Source organism: Carassius carassius, chromosome 46 (assembly GCF_963082965.1).
Source record: "Carassius carassius chromosome 46, fCarCar2.1, whole genome shotgun sequence".
NCBI classification, from domain to species: domain Eukaryota; kingdom Metazoa; phylum Chordata; class Actinopteri; order Cypriniformes; family Cyprinidae; genus Carassius; species Carassius carassius.
In genome coordinates this window covers 837,673-857,209 of record NC_081800.1, presented here as the reverse complement: position 1 = coordinate 857,209, position 19,537 = coordinate 837,673, and the positions used below count along the sequence as shown (strand labels likewise).

At 40.0% G+C, this 19,537-nt stretch overlaps 1 protein-coding gene across 2 annotated transcripts in view; it reads right to left on the bottom strand.

Moving 5' to 3' along the window:
* Positions 1-19,537, bottom strand: part of LOC132129285 (minor histocompatibility antigen H13-like) — a 45,458-nt gene that overhangs the window by 17,052 nt on the left and 8,869 nt on the right. For both annotated transcript variants that reach the window (XM_059540815.1, XM_059540816.1), the window contains exons 2-7: positions 17,582-17,680; positions 9,108-9,190; positions 8,913-9,001; positions 8,725-8,810; positions 584-709; positions 369-426 (exon numbers count right to left, since the gene is read on the bottom strand). In XM_059540815.1, the coding sequence (XP_059396798.1) occupies positions 369-426; positions 584-709; positions 8,725-8,810; positions 8,913-9,001; positions 9,108-9,190; positions 17,582-17,680 (541 nt within the window). The remainder of the gene's footprint in view (positions 1-368; positions 427-583; positions 710-8,724; positions 8,811-8,912; positions 9,002-9,107; positions 9,191-17,581; positions 17,681-19,537) is intronic.

The window sequence follows — 19,537 nt, the reverse complement described above, 5'->3', positions numbered from 1 at the left end:
GTACTTGTTTCGTTTAAAAGAAGACCTATCAGGCTTTCTATAGATATATCGCTCATGTCTCTTCGTTGAGTATTCACGGAGTTACAGTTCATTTTAATGACGTGTTTGTAAATGAAGATCAGCGCAGACAAAGGCTGCAGATAGCACACCTTGTTTGTTATCTTTATTTTATAAACGCACAAAGTTTTATGTCTGTATACAAAAAAAGTAGACCCTTTACAGATTCGATTAATGTATTGCTCTTATCTGTACGATCAAAACTGAAAGTGTAATTTAAGTTAACAGGAGAAAATGACACGAAGCGTATACACATTAATCGACTCCAGAGGGTTAATGGAGAAGGATGGATGGATAAATTAGATACTCACACTTAATTGGGGCTTCGAAGGACTTTGCAACAGTCACCATAACATTGGTGCCAAAAACCTAGAAAGCAAACAGAGTGCTGATTAATGGGGAGATATGTATGTACCAGGGCCGGTGCCAAAACTCACAGGGCCCAGGACAAATCTTGTAGGCGGGCCCTATATTAAGCAGGCTTCACAATAATGAATTTTAAAGTAATAACATTCCCCTAACTTACCCAGAACACATCGTAAACAAACAGACCTCCCAGCAGGATGCATCCAGTGCTGACATTATTGAGGTGTAGCAGCTCAACTCCATTCAGGGCAAAAGCCAGACCAAACAGGTTATTGGCTATCCAGTGCTGTCAGGAAATACACAAAGACTTTTGACTACAAAAAGGGGCCTCATGTACTCTGCATAAAACTTGGCTTGAGTGCTTCTCTTCCCATATCAATGCTGTAAAATACAGACAATAACTGAAGCATAATTCACATGTTGAAACTAGTGGTCAACCGATGTGTTTTTTGACAGCCGATGCGGATATCTTGGAAAGCAGGGGGCCGATAGCCAATATTATTATTATTTTTTTATTATAATATTTAATAAATTTTAAATAATTTGACAATGGATTTAAAAATAAATGTGTAAAAGAAACATGCTTATACTTTAGAGCTATTCATATTTCTCACAAATATTTAATACAAATATAATTAAAAAGGAAGTAAACATTGTAACCAACAGGACACTCCGTATTCTGGGAAGTGTGTGCTTACTGGGAATAATTTTTTCAAATAAAGCCAGGGTAACACTCATTTGACACAGCACACAGAGAAAATGACATGAATTTGACAGTGGCCAAATGCATAAAACGCAGCATAATTTGAAATCATTAGTTTATAGTTTAAAGCACTCAATTCACACGGACAGACTATCACACAGAGAACAGGTGATTATGCTGATACACACTTCACAAGATCACAGCTGGATTTGAAGTTTGCAAGGTTTGTGAAATTAAATGTTCATTAGTCATTCAGTTTTGTTTAAATTATATAAATGCATATTTGATTAATGCTGACGGCAAACAAGAAAGTATTATAAATGTTTGCCTTTCTATTACTAATAGGCCTAATATAAAAGCAACTGTTATAATACTTTCTGTATACATTAATTTCTTTAACCATTCGATCTGATTGTTAGACAAACCTCCTTTGTAAAATATATCAGCACTGGTTCCTGATTAAACATTGTGTACATTTTTAAATCTTGCTAATTACTAGCCCTGAATGGTTTAGCTCCTCAGTACTTGATCAAGCTCATATCACATTATAGTCCTTCACACCCGCTGCAATCTCAAAAGTCTGGCCATAATGCCTAGAATATCAAAAATCAACTGCGGATGGCAGATCCTTTTCCTATTTAGCACCTACACTCTGGAACAATCTACCTAGCCTTGTTCTGGATGCAGACACACTCTGGTTTCTCCCAAGGCTTTTTCTCCATTTCTGATATTGGAGTTTGACACAGTCACCTTTGGCTTGCTTAATTGGGGACCATTTCTGGCAACATTGTCGAATTGACTGCACACACACTATTGGAAGTGAGCTGAAATGAGCTGGACAATGACAACACAGAATCAACCTTGAACTGACTTTAACCCTCTGGTATTATTCATTTGGTTTTCACACTTGTGATCTTCACTGACAAACGTGACCGGACACCTGAAATTAAACTTCAGTGTAAATCAATGTAGTATATTTGTTCAATAATATTTTTTATTTTGTATTTTTAGAGAATTTCATGGTACTATTTAATATTTATGCAATAATTATGTTAAATTTTGCCCATTGAAAATATAATATAAATTCTGATATTTTTCTATTACTCTTCAATTATAGCAGTATTTCATGTTAAAATTGAGACAATGCATTTAAAATTCTAATTTTGAAGGGATATTAGTTCATCTGGTGGGAGTCAAAAAAATAAAAACATCTGAAATTCTGTGGTTTAACCACTAGATAGCCACTAGATTTTTTTTTTTTTTTTTATGTTGGTTTGAAACGTCAGTTTTTATATTAATTTTACTACAGGCAAACCTGAACATAAAAGCAGGCATTTTATTACACAAAGTTTTAAATTGTACTTTTTTTCTCCTGTCTAAAATGACCAAACAAAGCCAAGGGTTAACAGTTTTCTACTGTCCTCTTGCTTTGACACTGTGGTTTGTGTGGGGAATAATATTTAGGGCCCTATATAGGGAGTTGAAAACCAAGCACTGATAGTGATAAATTATTTTTAAAAGCTAACAAATCATAGGTGTGAATGGCAAAGGACAAAAAAGCAGGAAACTATACGGTGCACTTACCATGACGCGGCGACATATGAATATGAATGAAATATGAATTCCAAAAAATCTGTCAATGATTTGGGGGGGTGTTCGAGTTTACGGTTTAAATTTTTACAGTTTTTTACTGTTTACTGTAACTGTTTAGTTAATTTTTGCTATTTAGTTTTTTTTTTTACTATTAAAAAAAAGAAAAGAAAAAACCTCCAGTACACTTCTGTATAGGGCTGGGCAATATGAGCAAAAATTCATATCTCTGTATTTTTTAGCTGATTTGCTGTATACTGTAGCCTATATATCTTGGTATTTTGTATTTGGATTAAACAAATAAAGTGAATGTAAGCATGTAGGCATATATTATGTGCAAAAAGGGTTAAAGTCACATTACATTTTAACATTGCAATCTAAAAAAAAAATATTAAAGCACAAGTTAAAGTTACTAAACTAAAAATGAAAATAATAAAAATCACAGACTAATTGAGTAAAAAGGCTATTTTGATTAACCCATTATACTGGTGCTATCATACAAATACACTTACCTGTAGGTTTAAAATTCTACATGTCACATTTATTGTCCAGCTACAAGTATTTCATCAAAATGTATACTTTAGACAGAGTTATTGCGCTCCTATTTCATTGAGCGCGGTCTGTTTGGAGCGCATGCGCGCGGCGGCGCTCTTTCTAAATGAAGTCTGTGGAGTTTAGCTGAGAATCGCTAAAGCTGAAACTCATGCACTTCTGACAGCAAAATGGAAATTTTCTATTGGATTTTAACATTTACAGAATATACCTGTGCAATGTAAGTCAAGCATTAAGGAAAACGGCACATCTCAAACACATTAAACAGCGCGTCTCTGTCAGCCTCACACGCAGCCTTTCTCTGTCAGAGCTTCTAACGGGGCGAGCGCGAGCCGCTTTGAACTGAAACTATAAACTATAGGCTACTAGGTGAGAAATAAACGCAGAAATTATTTAAATGCAAAACAAACAAAAAACGCTATGATTGGTTGAACTTTTCACCTTTATCTGTTGCTTGTTTTGAATACTGCGCGTGGACAGAGGCGTCACTAGATTTTTGCGTGGTTTAGGGTTACAAATTGTACCAGCGTACTTTGAGGTCAAAATGCGTAGCCGGTACGCAAAATGCATACAAGTCTTTGGGAAAAGCACGTGGAATTGCGGCGAGCGTTTGTAACCTTGCATGTAGAGAGCGCTCTTCAGAGCGAAGATACATAGTTATCGGGAAACTCGACCCAGATCAGTTTTTTATTTTTTATTTTTTGCATGGATTTACGAGAGCATCATTTTCAGGTCGGAAAAGCCGGAAGAATCACACCCCTGAACAAATACAGCAGAACAAACTATAAACTGTTAACCACTATCGTCCAGCCCAACTAAAGGAACACTAACTTGTGCAATTCATTTACAGTCTAAGGTGGTCTTTGCAATTTGGAGACCAATTTAAAAACAAAAACTAACAAAAATGGTTGAAACTCCAAGAGAGCCCAGGATACATCTAATTTTATTTCTTGGCACTAACAGTTACAGTTCACATCTAGTTCAAGACATTGGAAATGTCTACACGCACACTGATTACTAGCAAAAAGTTATTGGTTAGTTATTTCAATAAACTATGCAAAGCAACATAACTTGACCAAACTTGATCAAAACATACGCATCCATGTATTACACTCCGAGTATTGTATTTATTCTGAAATCTGATTAAAGTTTTGTACTTTGCAATATAAGCACATACCTTAATCTACCTTTAGTTATTCACGAACTGAAAATGCTTAAACAATGATCTCTTTAACAGCATGCATTTTGAGGCAGGTAATGATTTAAAATGGTGGATAAATTAATTTATTCAACAACATATACATAACACTTTACTCCCATGGAAACTTAATTTTGAAGAGTCTGAAAAAGATGTTGCTCAATCAGGGGCCGATTTCATAAACAGTCACTATGTCAAGACAGTGTTAAGACCAAATGGCAGTTAGCCAAGAGGTAATCATTAGGGATGCACCGATGTATGTCACCATTAATCGACATCAGCCGCTAAAAGCAATTATCTGTGCTATCGGCTAACAGCTAATTGTTTTAAAACAACTGGTGATCAGGGCTGATTATTTCATGGGTAAAAACTATTTGCGTGAAGAACTTGTGTTGAATATAGGGCTGTCCGTGTTAAAGCAATAATGAGTGTGTGAGTGAATGAAGAATTTATTTAGTGCTTTAATATGTACTACTGAATACCCAAAGTTCTTCACAATCATATCGGGGTCTCTCCTCATCCACAGTGCGCTCACCACACACCAGCTACAGGTGGAGAGCTGAGAGACCGACAGAGCCAGTTCAGTAGATGGGGATTATGATGACGCCATGGACCTCAAAAAAGAGGACACACCCCTACACTTCATAAGAAGTGCTTTGGGATTTTTAGTGACCACAGAGTCAGGATCTCAATTTAATGTCACATTAATGCAGCACCGTTAATGCTAACCCTATGAACCACCTGTAGTTTAAGCCAGGATTGCCAGGTCTCCTTTCACAAAATATTTTTAATATATCTCCAATCCAATTATCGAAAAGAAGTTTTGTGCTTTGCTACTTCTGATAAGAAACAAAGTTGCAGCTTTCAAAGTCTTGTACATTTGATCACAAAATTCTAATGATAAATGCTGTTGTGACACTCTTAAATGTGGCTTGACAGATGGCTGTAGAAGCTTAAGTACAAGCGACACACGGAGCCTGAGTCACTTCCACTTTAATCCAAGTTACAGTGCAAATTAATCTTGAATGAACAGTATCTGTATCGGCAGATACCATTCTGAATAATCAGTATCTAGTAATCAGTCTTTGTTACAAAAAGGTAGATTAGTCTAATTACCGTAATTCATCAAATAAAAGCCGGTGCCTTTATTTACCTGAACTGCAGAAGGTAACAGGCTTTTATTTGAAGCAGGCTTTTATTTCTAATTCCATCTGTTTGATAAGTAATTGTTTTAAACAACCCGTTTTGAATTAAAAGCGAAAGCGTTGCAGTGGACAGGGCTCATAACATTAGCACAGAATCAGTTCAGAATCAATCACCAAAAGAATCAGTTCGGTTCAGACGCTCTGTGTGTCGGTCTGCTTCACGCTGAATCACACATGCGCAGTATCATCAGCTCCTCGGCTCTCGAATCAGACGCGTCTGACAGAAACGGTTCTCGGTTCAGAGTACTGGTGATTCGAAAACCGCTGCAACCGGTTCTTGACTCGAGAACGAGAAACGCTCCGGCAGTGGGTATGTATGTTCGTTTTCTGGCTCTGCTGCACAAATTTTTCCCCAGCCTTTATTTGTCCATGTTGACCACGCCCCCGGCCACTATAAGAGGCCCGGCGTTTATTTGACGAATTATGGTAGTTTAGAATTTAAAAGGTTTTGACCAGTCTTGAAGATGAAAAAAATAAAAATAAAGGACAACCAACTTTTTTAGACCAATCTAAATCGTTTTAGCAATCTTTCACAGAAAATAAAATTTGCGCACAATATAATTCAGAGAAAGAATGCTGACTGTACAGACAAAAGACATCAAGCTTTATTTCAAAGATGCATGATAAACTCAAATTTAATATAGTAAAAGAGGATTGTTTTGTAATATTTACTGGATATTTAAATCGATTTATAATACTAGGTACATGTGTATATATATATATATATGTGTGTGTGTGTGTGTGTGTGTGTGTATGTATATATATATATACACACACACAAATATAAATATATATATATATATACACACACATTAGAGATGGGTCACGATTTTCGAATATTCGACTAGTCAATTTAATGACCAATTATCAATTAGGTAATGCAATTATTTTCTAAAGACGTGAAGCGTGAACGAGCGCGTCTTACCCCCAAAGCCCGGTTCGGTTGACTGTGATTGCTCTGTGCCACGCTAGAGGACGCTGTTGGATGGAAGAAGTGGACCAGATCGCTTCAGTTTAATTAGCGTGCGGTATGCATGCAGTGTGAGCACTAACACCGGAGCAGAGAACTACTGATACGTGCAGCATGATTACGTGAATGTTTTTGAGTGGCAAACGCAATAGATTTATTAAGCATTATGTTGTGAGAGGATCTCCTTTGTCACCGCGTCCCAAAGACTCAAAATAACAAACCACTAAGTTAACAGAACGATGCACTCCCACTATGCTGAGCGAGAAGCTTCCTGTTTCTCACGTATTAAGTCATGATTATGAGCTAGCTGCATTAAAATTTGTTAATTTTTGAATGAATAAAATGTCAGGCTTTTGTCAATTAAGATAACATACAAACAATAAATGTTTTACACTCTTCAATCTTGTAGTGAGATATTCGCCTCCTTTCAAGTGACATGTCAATCAATTATATTTTCCTGTTTAACATTTGCAGCACGAAAATAATAACGAATCAAATTCTGAGTATGTTGAAAAAAGAAACGGAACAATTTAATATGAACGAGTTTCTCGTGAAATAAATGTGTTTAAAAAATCGTCAGTAAGCCTATTGCTGTTTTGCGTTTTAAACGTTAAGAATGACAGGTGCCACATACTTTTTTTAATAGATTTTTTTGGCGGAGTATACAGGTGTAATATATTCGATTTTACTTCATGCAATGTAACATGATTTCACTGTCGTAATTGTTACTTAATTACTAAAATATGACCTTAATCTTTTATTTTATTATTATTTTTTTGACAAGGATAAACTGACAAAAATGCTGAACTTACTGTCTTGAGCTGGCCGCTGGGTAGGCTATTTAAAAAACAAACTTGAATTTAAAAAATGTTTAATTTCTGAATTAAATTAATAAAGAATCGAAACGAAATATGACCACTTTATAATTAAAAACCAAAACTAAACTATTATAATGGCTGCAACAGCAGCTGTGTAATGAGGACAGCGACTCAGGCAGGCAGGGGAATCTGATTAACCCCGGGCCGGGCCGTGTAACGCTCTATATTAGTATAATTAATATACTATATAAATTAAAAGCTTGCCCTCGATTTGGCAGGTTCTTATAAGTACTACCTACTTTCATCATGGAAGGGGACAGAATCTGACGGTATGAGAGATGGACAGATCACCGGCCCGGAGCGTGAAGTGCAGTGAAAGCCAGCAGAGGAAGGAGACCGTAACCGAGGGTACCGCCAATAACTAGAACTGTGGACATGCTCATGGTTTAAACATAAAAATGGTTATTGTTATAAATACAGACATTAAAATTAATGTTCAAATTAGTGCTGTCACTCAGGCTGTTCACAATATGTTTTAGCGCGTAGCCTACTGTGTTTTATGATATTCTGTTTTAGCACGTAATATTATATATATATATATATAGCAGCAATTACCAGGGTTCCTGAATTTAAAGTCATTTAAGCACATATAGAAATATTAAGTATTATTTAGCAAGCTTGTAACCACTTAAATCTGTTATTAAAAATATCACTTGTGGCAAATTCAAAGTAAATGACAATAGACACATACTTTGAATATATTCACCTACAGCCCAATCTCCATAAAATTTGGAGATTTGGATATCCAAAGTCACTTTGGAATAAATGCGTTTGTCCAATGTAAATGTGGAGATTGTTTAATTTCTAGCTGTGAGCATAGCATGGGCTTGCTTACTTAAAATAATAAGGGTAAAGGTAAATTTGTATGCATGCATATGCAAGCACATATAAACATGCAATTAGTATGTTATTAGATATTAGTGAATGATGCCCAATGCTTTCATGCATAAATGTCAAATATTTCTATATTTTTCAACGTATTACAATGAAACAAAGTCATCAGTTTGGTCAGTGTGACCAAGACAAAATATAGTTTAAGGGCAGGTACTTAACTTGAAACTACTGCCGTTTACTGTATTTACACATGTACACACTGAATATGCATGTGCAAGACTAACAATCCATTTGGCCTATGTAAAACATCAGTGATCAGCAAAATTAAACTACATTTTATTAAATTAAACTAAATTAAAGATCTACTCTACCTTTTTCAGGACATACCAGACCCCTACCACACTGCTGATTCCCAGGCATATCAGATCCTTGGTGTCAAACTCATAGTTGACAATCTCTGTAGGAAATAACAGGTAAGTTTAAGAGTATTTATACAGAACTTTTCCATCACAGACAGAATTTATTATTTTTATTTTGTAAATGTCTAAACACTTCTCACCCTCTTTGCTTTCTCCTGAGCCCTGGGTGAACAGCAGCTGGTACTGCTTATTTGGCCAGTTAGCAGGGAAAACTCTGCACATAAACGGACTGGGACAGCAAAACCAAAGTAGTTAACCTAAATCATGTCATATTAAAAGCATTAAACAATTCCAAAAATCATGAAACAATTTAGAGGTTGTATGCATTTTCATACCTCATTGTGTGAGACAGCGCTAATATTCCAAGCACGAAGAAATACATGGATAGCAGCAAGTTAATGTACTCTTGCGAGAAAATCTACAAGGAAAAAAAAAAGTCAAAAACATTTTAATGAATACTTTTAAGTCAAGTAGCAAGATATGCATATTTCAGTTAACAGAAAAGGTGTATTTTGTAATTAAAGAGGCCTAGGGCTGGGTAAAATGGTCAAAATTGGCATGATAACTTCATACGTCATGTCTCAAATGTCAAGTCTTTATTTCTTTCAAGTTTAAAGGCAGATTTCTCCTGAGTGAAAGTTAGTTAATTAATTAATTTTCCCACAAATCTAAGATGTGCATGAGTAAAATTAAGTTAATCCAGTCTGTTATCCTTAACAACATCTCTTAAAGTAACGAAATTCATAGTTTCTGCATGTTCTAACGGGTTTCGGTTTAATATCATGAAACAGGTTTGTGTTCCCTGACTCTGATGGCACGGTGCAGATGTAAATTTATGCTCATTAACAAAAACAGTAACATCTGTAAAGATTGTAACAGCCTCATATTTAAGAAAAGGTGTAAAATTGAAATATTCTGATGTCTGAGTTAGGACTCTACTTTCATTCAAATTAATCATTGGTCATCCAGAGTATCACACAATTATGATAACCAAAGGTAGAACCACACATAGCACCTCTAGCAATATGTACCATAGCAAAATGTAACTATATGGTTTCTATGGCTCTACGGTCCTACTAGAATAAATGCTTGTGCTGTGAATCCATTTGAGCCGAGCTGATAATTGGTGTGGAGCCATTAACAATGTTTCGATCTGCTTTAGCGCATAAACATTACATAGAATGATAATACATGTTTGATAAGTTTTCAAACAAGTAGAGCTGCACGATTCTGGATAAATTGAGAATCACAATTTTTTTGGTCTCAAATGGAGATCACGATTCTCCCACGATCTAAACAAAATAATGTGTGACAAAATATTATTGCTGCAGTCTATTTAAAATTTGAATGAATTATTAAACATTTTAATATACACTACCAGTCCAAAAGTTTTTTTTTTGAATAATTCTCTTCTGCTCACAGAGCCTACATTTATCCAAAATACAGCAAAAGTAGTAATTATTGTGAAATATTTTTACACTTTAAAATAACTGCTTTCTATTGGAACATATTTTAAAGTGTAATTTATTTCTGAAGCACAGCTGCATTTTCAACATCATTACTCCAGTCTTCAGAGTCACATGATCCTTTAGAAATCATTCTAATGTGATGATTTTCACAAAGTGACTGGTGCATGTCGTTGTATGTTAGTGGGGTTAGTTGTATGTTAGCATAGTTCAGTGATGCCTGGGGAAGAAGAGGGACGGGGGCAAGTTCGGGAGCGAGTTTAGCTTCCTGACAGCCTGATGGATGAAGCTGTCCTTCAGTCACTGTTCCTGGCCTGGAGTCTCCACAGTCCACTCCCTGATGGCAGCAATGAAGCTGTGTGATGGGTGAGTGGGATCACCTGTGATGCAGAGGGCTTAACAAGTGAGACGGGTTCCGTAAATGTCCTAGAGGGAGGGGAGAGAGACACCAATGATCTTCTCAGCTGCTCTCACTATTCGTTGCAGAGTCTTCTGGCAGGATGCGTTGCAGGCACCATACCACACAGTGATGCAGCTTGACAGGATGCTCTCGATGGTGCCTCTGTAGAAGGTGTATGTGGCGGGGGGGGGAGCGTGGGAAGCTGAAAAGTTGCAGCGGGAGAAAGAATGTGGGGACGAACGGTAATAAGGAGGTCAAATGATTAATGATTAACACCCGTTTGTAATTCCAGTGATTGGGGAGAGAGGAGTTATAAGCGCCGAGCAGACCGGCGAAGGGTTGGTTGAGAGAGCCAGAGCTGAGCAGTGTGTGTGCGTGTGAAGATAGATGTGTGAAGGCAGAGAGCCGAGCCGCAGTTTACTTTTGTTTATTCTGTTTTATTTCGGAGATAATAAAGAGCCTTTTTTCGCCACCCCTGACTTCCTTGTCCATTATCTTTTCGAACTGTTTTACACTGGTGCCGAAAACCCGGGACAAGGAAGCCAGCATGCCGCCATGCAGCCAGCGACAGCAACGCCACTTGCGGAGCTGGTGAAGTCACTCGCCGGTCTTCACCAAACCCAACATCAGGCGCTGATGGACCTCAAGTTGGAGCAGGACGATCGCTTCCGGCTGTTGGTCCAGGCCCAGGATGAAGACCGGCGAGTCCTCCAGAGCTTTCTTGGCCGGGAGGGCGCCCCAGCAGCAGTCCCTTCCTTAGCGCACGTCCCGCTGATGAAGATGGGTCCACAAGACGATCCAGAGGCATTTGTGGACCTCTTTGAGAGGACAGCGGAGGCGTGTGGCTGGGCGCGCACCCAATGGCCGGTGCGCCTCATCCCGCTGCTGACTGGGGAGGCACAGGTGGCGGCCCAACAGCTGCCTGTAGCGAACCTCCTGGCCTATGACGACCTAAAGCGGGCCATCCTTCAGCGAGTCGGCCGTACCCCCAAACAACATCGGCAACGCTTCCGGTCAAGGGAGCTGGGGGACAGCGGCCGGCCTTTCGTGATGGCCCAACAGCTCCGGGACGCTTGCCGCAGGTGGTTGTTGGCGGAGGATCGCGATGTCGAGGGAGTGGTCAATCTGGTGGTACTGGAACAGTTCATCGCTCGGCTACCTCGGGGGAGCAAGGGCGGACTTCATGTCCCCTGAGCTAGATGACTTTCCACTGGAGCAGTCTCGTGATGAGACGCTTAAAACGCGTATGACCGGGTCCGGAACATCGACGGACGGCTTCTCCAGCCTGATCAGTAGAGGTGTGAACCTACACTGGTCTCACGGTTCGGTTACGATTATCAAGTCATCGATTCAGTTCGATTCGATTATCTCGATGCATCACGATGCATTGATGATGCACTGCATCCTTATTTTTCAATTTTGCCAATAAATACAAGCAGTCAGATATATGAACTGAACCTTTAATTTTACCTGAAACACGCTTCTTGAATGTATCAAACATCAAATAAAACTCAAGTCTGGGCACAGAAGACAACAGCAGCATTAGATTAGAACACACAAATGTAAGTACTAAAAGTGCATAATGCAGGGAGTGTACTTAAATACTTATATAGTGCAGTGTACTTTCTTGTAAAACATTTAAATATTGACAAATGTATAAACATGAAATTAAATTACAAACCAAAATAAACAAGAGGCCAAACCTACTTGAATATAATCAATATACAAAAAACTAAATCTGCACTTCAGCAGTGTTTTTTTGGGCACATTGAAATCCATGGTTCGTAAGTTCGTTAAGGAGGACGCCAAAAATTGGGTTAAATGGCTCGAGCCCCTATTGTTCGCAGTGCGGGAGGTTCCACAAGCCTCCACAGGGTTTTCCCTATTCGAGCTTCTCTATGGACGTCAGCCCCGCGGGGTGCTTGACGTCATTAGGGAGGCTTGGGAGGAGGGGCCTTCAAACAGCCGTAGTGAAATCAGGATGTCATGGACCTTCGAGCAAAACTTCACACTCTGGGGCGGCTGTCTATGGAGAATTTGCTCCAGGCTCAAGACAAACAGAGTCGGCTGTACAACAGGGGTACGCGAGTGCGTCAATTTACACCGGGAGAGAAAGTGCTTGTGTTACTTCCAACATCCAGTTCTAAATTACTCGCGAAGTGGCAAGGACCGTTTGTGGTTACATGGCGAGTGGGGGATCTCGATTATGAGGTGGTGCGATCGGATAGAGGGAATTCACATCAAATTTATCATCTCAACCTTCTAAAACGGTGGAATGAGGGGACCTCGGTTGAGTTAGCCGTGACAATTTCAGCAGAGGATGATCTCGGTGGTCCCTGGGGGAGATCACCTCTCGCCGCGGCAGGTGGCCAAGTTGCAAGCAGATTTTGCGGACTTATTTTCCCCCTTGCCGGGTCGCACGAATCTCATACAGCACCATATCGAAACGGTCCCCGGGGAAGTGGCGCGCAGCCACCCCTATCGTTTACCGGAACACAAAAAAAAAAGGTGGTTCAAGATGAATTAACGGCCATGCTAGAGTTGGGAGTAATAGAAGAATCGCATAGCGACTGCGCGAGCCCGATAGTTTTAGTCCCTAAAACCGACGGCTCGGTCCGTTTCTGTGTTGATTATAGAAAGGTGAATGCCGTGTCGAAATTCAACGCTTATCCAATGCCCCGAGTTGACGAGCTGCTTGATCGGTTAGGTTCGGCTCGCTTTTATTCGACACTGGATTTAACAAAAGGGTATTGGCAGATCCCCTTGTCGCCATTATCCAAAAAAAAACAGCCTTCACCACGCTGTTTGGGTTGCACCAATTTGTCTCCCTTCCATTTGGGTTTTTCGGGGCTCCCGCCACCTTTCAGCGTCTTAAGGACAAAATTCTCCGGCCCCATTGCGCGTACGCCATATGGAACATCTGCGTGCGGTCCTGAGGTCCTTAAGGGTGGCTGGACTCACGGCGAACCCACGGAAGTGTGCAATTGGGCGGGTGGAGTTACGGTATCTGGGCTTCCACTTGGATCATGGGCAGGTGCGTCGCCTAATTGACAAGACAGCAGCAATTGCGGCTTGCCCAAGCCCCAAGACCAAAAAGGAAGTGAGACCATTCCTGGGGCTGGTGGGATATTATAGAAGGTTTATTCCTAAATATTCGGAGCTCACCAGTCCTATGACTGATCTCACCAAAAAGGAAGCACCAGATCCGGTCCAGTGGACGGAGCCGTACCAACAGGCCCTAACCAAGGTAAAGGCCGCCCTGTGCGGCGGGCCGCTCTTGCACTCTCCTAACTTTAATCTCCCGTTTTTGTTGCAGACTGACGCGTAGGACAGGCAGTCCTGTCTCAGGTGGTCGCAGGAGAGGAGCGGCCGGTGCTGTATCTAAGTCGAAAGCTCTCAAAGAGAGAGACTAGATACAGCACCATTGAAAAAGAATGTTTAGCCATTCGGTGGGCTGTCCTCACTCTGCGCTATTACCTCCTGGGACGTGAATTCACCCTCTGTTCGGACCACGCGCCCCTCCAGTGGCTCCACCGCATGAATGATACCAACGCGCGGATCACCCGTTGGTATCTCGCTTTACAGCCTTTTAAATTCAAGGTGATCCACAGGCCGTGGGCCCAGATGGCGGTGGCCGATTTCCTCTCCAGGAATGGGGGGGGGGGTGGGGGGGCTGCTGCAGGCCGGAGTGCTCCCCGGCCTGAGTCGGGCGGTGGGGGTATGTGGCGAGGGGGGCGTGGGAAGCCGAAAAGCTGCAGCGGGAGAAAGAATGTGGGGACGAGCGGTAATAAGGAGGTCAAATGATTAATGATTAACACCTGTTTGTAATTCCAGTGATTGGGGAGAGAGGAGTTATAAGCGCCGAGCAGACCGGCGAAGGGTTGGTTGAGAGAGCCAGAGCTGAGCAGTGTGTGTGCGTGTGAAGATAGATGTGTGAAGGCAGAGAGCCGAGCCGCAGTTTACTTTTGTTTATTCGGTTTTATTTCAGAGAAAATAAAGAGCCTTTTTTCGCCACCCCTGACTTCCTTGTCCATTATCTTTTCGAACTGTTTTACACTGTACATGATGGGGGCCGGGGCTCTGGCTCTCCTCAGTTTGCGGAGGAAGTAGACACACTGTTGTGATTTCTTGGCCAGTGCTGCTGTGTTTTCAGTCCAGGAGAGGTCCTCTGTGATGTGCACACCCAGGAACTTGGTGCTGCTCACTCTCTCCACAGTCACACCGTTAATGGTCAGAGGAACATGCTGAGTGTGTGCTCTCCGGAAGTGTGTGCTCTCATTAATGGATGATTCAGCGTTTTTGAACGATTCTCTTGAATGAATAATTCATTCATTAACAAATACATTTAAGTCACTTGCTGCCATCTTGTGGCAAAACAATGCAATCGACAAACATTATTTGAAGCTCAGTGCTTTCAAAAGGGGATTTGCTCTATTTTGCCATAGACATCAATGTTTATATCTGAACTATAAATTTTATCCCAGTATTTCTGTGATAATATAAATGACTGTAACGCCTGTTTCACATATAATCCATCTGCAGTGCGTATGCAGTCCGTGTGCGTTACGTTACGTATGTGGTGCTGAAGCAGCACGGACTCATTGTGCCTTCACACAGGACACGTTTGCAGTCCACTACTGATCCGCGGCTGTTTAAGCCACAAAACACAACATTTGTCCATTATTTTGATTTCAAATCATGTAAAAAAAAAATTTTTTTTTTTAAATCAAAAAGCTTTTTCAGCATTGTGACACTCTTTCATCACAGTACAGTAACAATCTTTCATAGACATTTAAATTCAAATATAAACGACATATTACTCATGCATTTGACTGCTAGGTTTTTATAATAAGTTGCTGAAACAAGCTGCAACACATTTAAACACAACATTAGCCTAATTTTCTTGTTAGGCTATCACAAACATTTAAAATTAAAACTCACCACTGACAAACAGTCGACTCTCGTGCCTTTTGCATTTAAATCTTTATTACACGCAATCCAACAGGTCTTAACTTTTTTTTTCTGTCTCTATAAAAGTGCATATATAATGTTGCCTTGTTTCTCTAAAGTTGACATTTTTCTTGTTTTAAATCTAGCCAAAACCCATGTGTTGCATGTGAAATATTAGGCTTTAATTAGTATACATTTATTGTGAAATGACTGCATTTCCGTGTCGATCCATGTTAATTTTTACCATGAAAAATCAGGTGTTTGCAGTGCTGTCACTTTAATTCAGCGCGTGCAGCGCAGCACAGCAAAAACAGACTTGGTACGTCAACAATCGCTGCACTGCTGCAGACGCACTGCTCCTGGAACTCACTGACGGACCACAACCGTGTGCAGTATGAACGCTGGAATTTGTTAACATGGGTGCGTAAAAAAAATATGCAAACCATACGCACTGCAGACGGAGTATGTGTGAAACGTGCGTAAAACGGAAATAATATCAGTGGTTCCCAACCTTTTTCAGCTTGCGGCCCACACAACCACACACATATGTTTGTGTGGCCCACTTCAAAAAAATTAACTGACCCTGCTATTGTCGGGTTAATAACTAAGTACTCAGAAGCTAGATTGTTAACTGTATTTATTGAATGAACTATGAAAAAAAAAAAAAACCTATCGCGATTTCTTTGATCAATTTCACGATTGTGACACACCAATATGCTATAACAGTCATAAATGCATTCAGGATTAATTTGAAACATATTTCCAAAAGAAAACCGATTAGAGCTTTAGTGCAGTGTTTCGCACTAAACTGCCAGTGTGAAAGCCCCCTGAATCAAAATCTTTTAACGATTAATCGTGCAGCTCTACTATCAAGGGTAAAAACTATTTAATTATTTTTATCACTCATCATTCAGCCTAAAGCAGGGGTGTCAAACTCAGTTCCTTGAGGGCCGGAGCCCTGCAGAGTTTTGTTCCAGCCCTGCTCCAACACGCATACAATGAAGTTTACAAATAAGCCTGAAGGACTTCATTAGTTGGATCAGGTGTGTTTAATTAGGGTTGAATCTAAACTCTGCAGGGCTCCAGCCCTCCAGGAATTCAGATTGACAACCCTGGCCTAAAGTATTAATGGACTGCCTTTTTAAAAAATGTATACTGTTCTCTGAGAACCACTTTTGCCTCAAGATACATCATAATTTAGTAGTAATAGATTGTTTTCGGTCCTGTTTTTGATCCCCCTCATCTGAACGCTCCGTTTTGGATATGTGTGGGCCATTCTAGACTCGGAAGTAAACTGCCATTGCTACGAATGGCTAAACGGTTTTGCATATTAAAATAAGTTTCAAAGCCCCCATCATTACACATGAAGTGTGTAATTTTTCCCATGCTTGCATGCCTCACTTGTGCAATTGTTTTACATGAATTTGTTTTGTTTATATAATAGTGATTTGTTAAAACACTTGCTGCGTTTAGTTTAATTATTAATTTAAAATTAGTTCTTTTTAAATGTATTTAAAGTTATTTTCTATTTATTTTTAAGTTTCTTAAACAGAAACATTTAAATGGCAGAAATTAACATTTTCCCCAACCCTACTTTAAGCAATGATTAACACTTTAAGGACCAATTAACTACCAGGCATATTACTAGCATATTGCTGTTTAGTTGTACTTATAGAGCACATATTAATGCCTTCTGCATGACCATATTTTAGATTCCTTAATCCTACCTATATCTAAACTTAACTACCTTACTATTATTAAGTAGCAAATTAAGAGTTTGAGGCAAATGTTGTAGTTAAAAATAAGAATTACATTGCATTTACTACAAACTAACGAGATACTAGTTGTATCATTTTTAACATTTTGCTCTAACATTTGAACACCACACATTCAACCTAAACACAAAAATGAAGCAAGTTGTAATCTATGTAATCTATCACTATCACTATGACTGAAGGGACACACACACACACACACACACACACAAAGTCACCTTGAAAAATAGATATAGGCCAAAGAGAGTGCAGCTGGCAATGATGGGGAATCGAGCAGCATCTCTGCTTGTGATGGTCTCGGGCATATCTGAAGCACTCTGACAGAGAGAAACAGAAACACTGTTACAGTAATATACACACAGTCTACTTTGTGCTCCATACGCTTGTGTACCTTGACCTAGGATATGAAATATGTAAAATATTATTAGGAAACCAAGTTGTAATGATTAGTGAAAGTGAAAAGTGACATACAGCCAAGTATGGTGACCCATACTCAGAATTCGTGCTCTGCATTTAATCCAACCAAAGTGCACACACACAGAGCAGTGAACTCACACAAACCAAGAACACACACCCGGAGCAGTGGGCATCATTTATGCTGCGGCGCCCAGGGAGCAGTTGGGGGTTCAGTGCCTTGTTCGTGGGAACCTAAGTCGTGCTATTGCCGGCCCGAGACTCCAACCCACAGGAGTCAAACTCTCCAACCACAAGGCCACAACCCCCCCGCCCCACACCCCAATAATTTTAGCAATTAAAAGGTGCTTTCAAAAACAGAAAGCCAATTCTGAGGATTAATATTGTGTAAAATGTTAAACAATCACTTTAGATCAGTCCTAAAGGGGTCATATGATGCAATTTCAAGTTTTCCTTTCTCTTTGGAGAAAACACTATTAAACTTTCAGTTTTGATCGTACAGATAAGAGCAATACATCAATCGAATCTGTAAAGGGTCTATTTTTTTGTATACAGACATAAAACTTTGTGCATTTATAAAATAAAGATAACAAAAAGTGTGCTGTCTGCAGCCTTTGTCTGCAGTGATCATTTAGACATGTGTCATTAAAATGAACTGTGATAAAGTAATCCATATGAAAACAAAGCGATGTCCGTTTTTCACGTCTCCCTTCATTATCTTCTAATGTGACCACGCTAGTGCTGCAACGACGCGTCGACGCATCACTCTGTTTACATCCTGCGTAATGGCATACTGGGAATGGAGAAAGTTGCATTCTATCACAAAAACAGAGACCACTGTTATCAAAAGTATGGGAATACTTCAAACAGAGGCCAAATAAAATGGCCAATTGTTCCCTTTGAAAAACCGATATGGTGTACCACGGCAGCACAACTGCGATGCACGAGCACCTCAGAGGAAAACATCCTGGCGCTCTCCGGTGTTACGGTTTAACTGGTTACCGTGTGATCTGCTGACCAACTTCCTGGTTCAGGTCCGCTTTCTCCTTTCCAAAGCGCTCAGGCAGTTGCGCCCCTGGGATGTCTGCCGTTGCTAAGCAACCATGACATGCTCTCTCCTTGAAGACGCGGAAATTTCAGCAAAGGATAAATGGATTTGCAGCACTAAAAATCGCTTGCAGTAGCTCTGCTACTAAATGTATTTCAAAATGGCAATCCATATACAGCGATGATCAGCAGTTCCTTCATCTTAGCTGAGCTTTCAACGTTGTTACGGGAAAGGATGAAACTGATTGGTTAGTTCTTGACACATGACCCGCGGTGCGCTTGCGGCATTCAGAAAAGTTGAGATGTTTTTAACCCGATGCGGATGCGCCTGTTTTCGAGTGGGCGTCGCGACCGCGTCGCTTCCATTATGAGCGCGCATACCGCGCGCCTACATTGGAAATAACGAACTTGAGCACGCAAAAGACGCGATATGTGAACGGCCCCTTAAAAGACAGCGCGGCGCAAGACAACAGTCACAGACCACCGAGCTACCCTGAATCAGCTCCAGATCTCTGGAAACCATGCTAAACCATAGCAGAACCCTGACTACATTTTATGGTTTGTGATACTAAAGAACATTTCATGACGTCTCAGACAACTGTACATTTGTGGCTACTGTGGTTTAATTAGAAGCGCAAATGTAAACTCATATTTACCATAGTAAAATAATTTTCTTTGCCTCTTTATTTTTGTATTTTGTAAAAACTTCAACC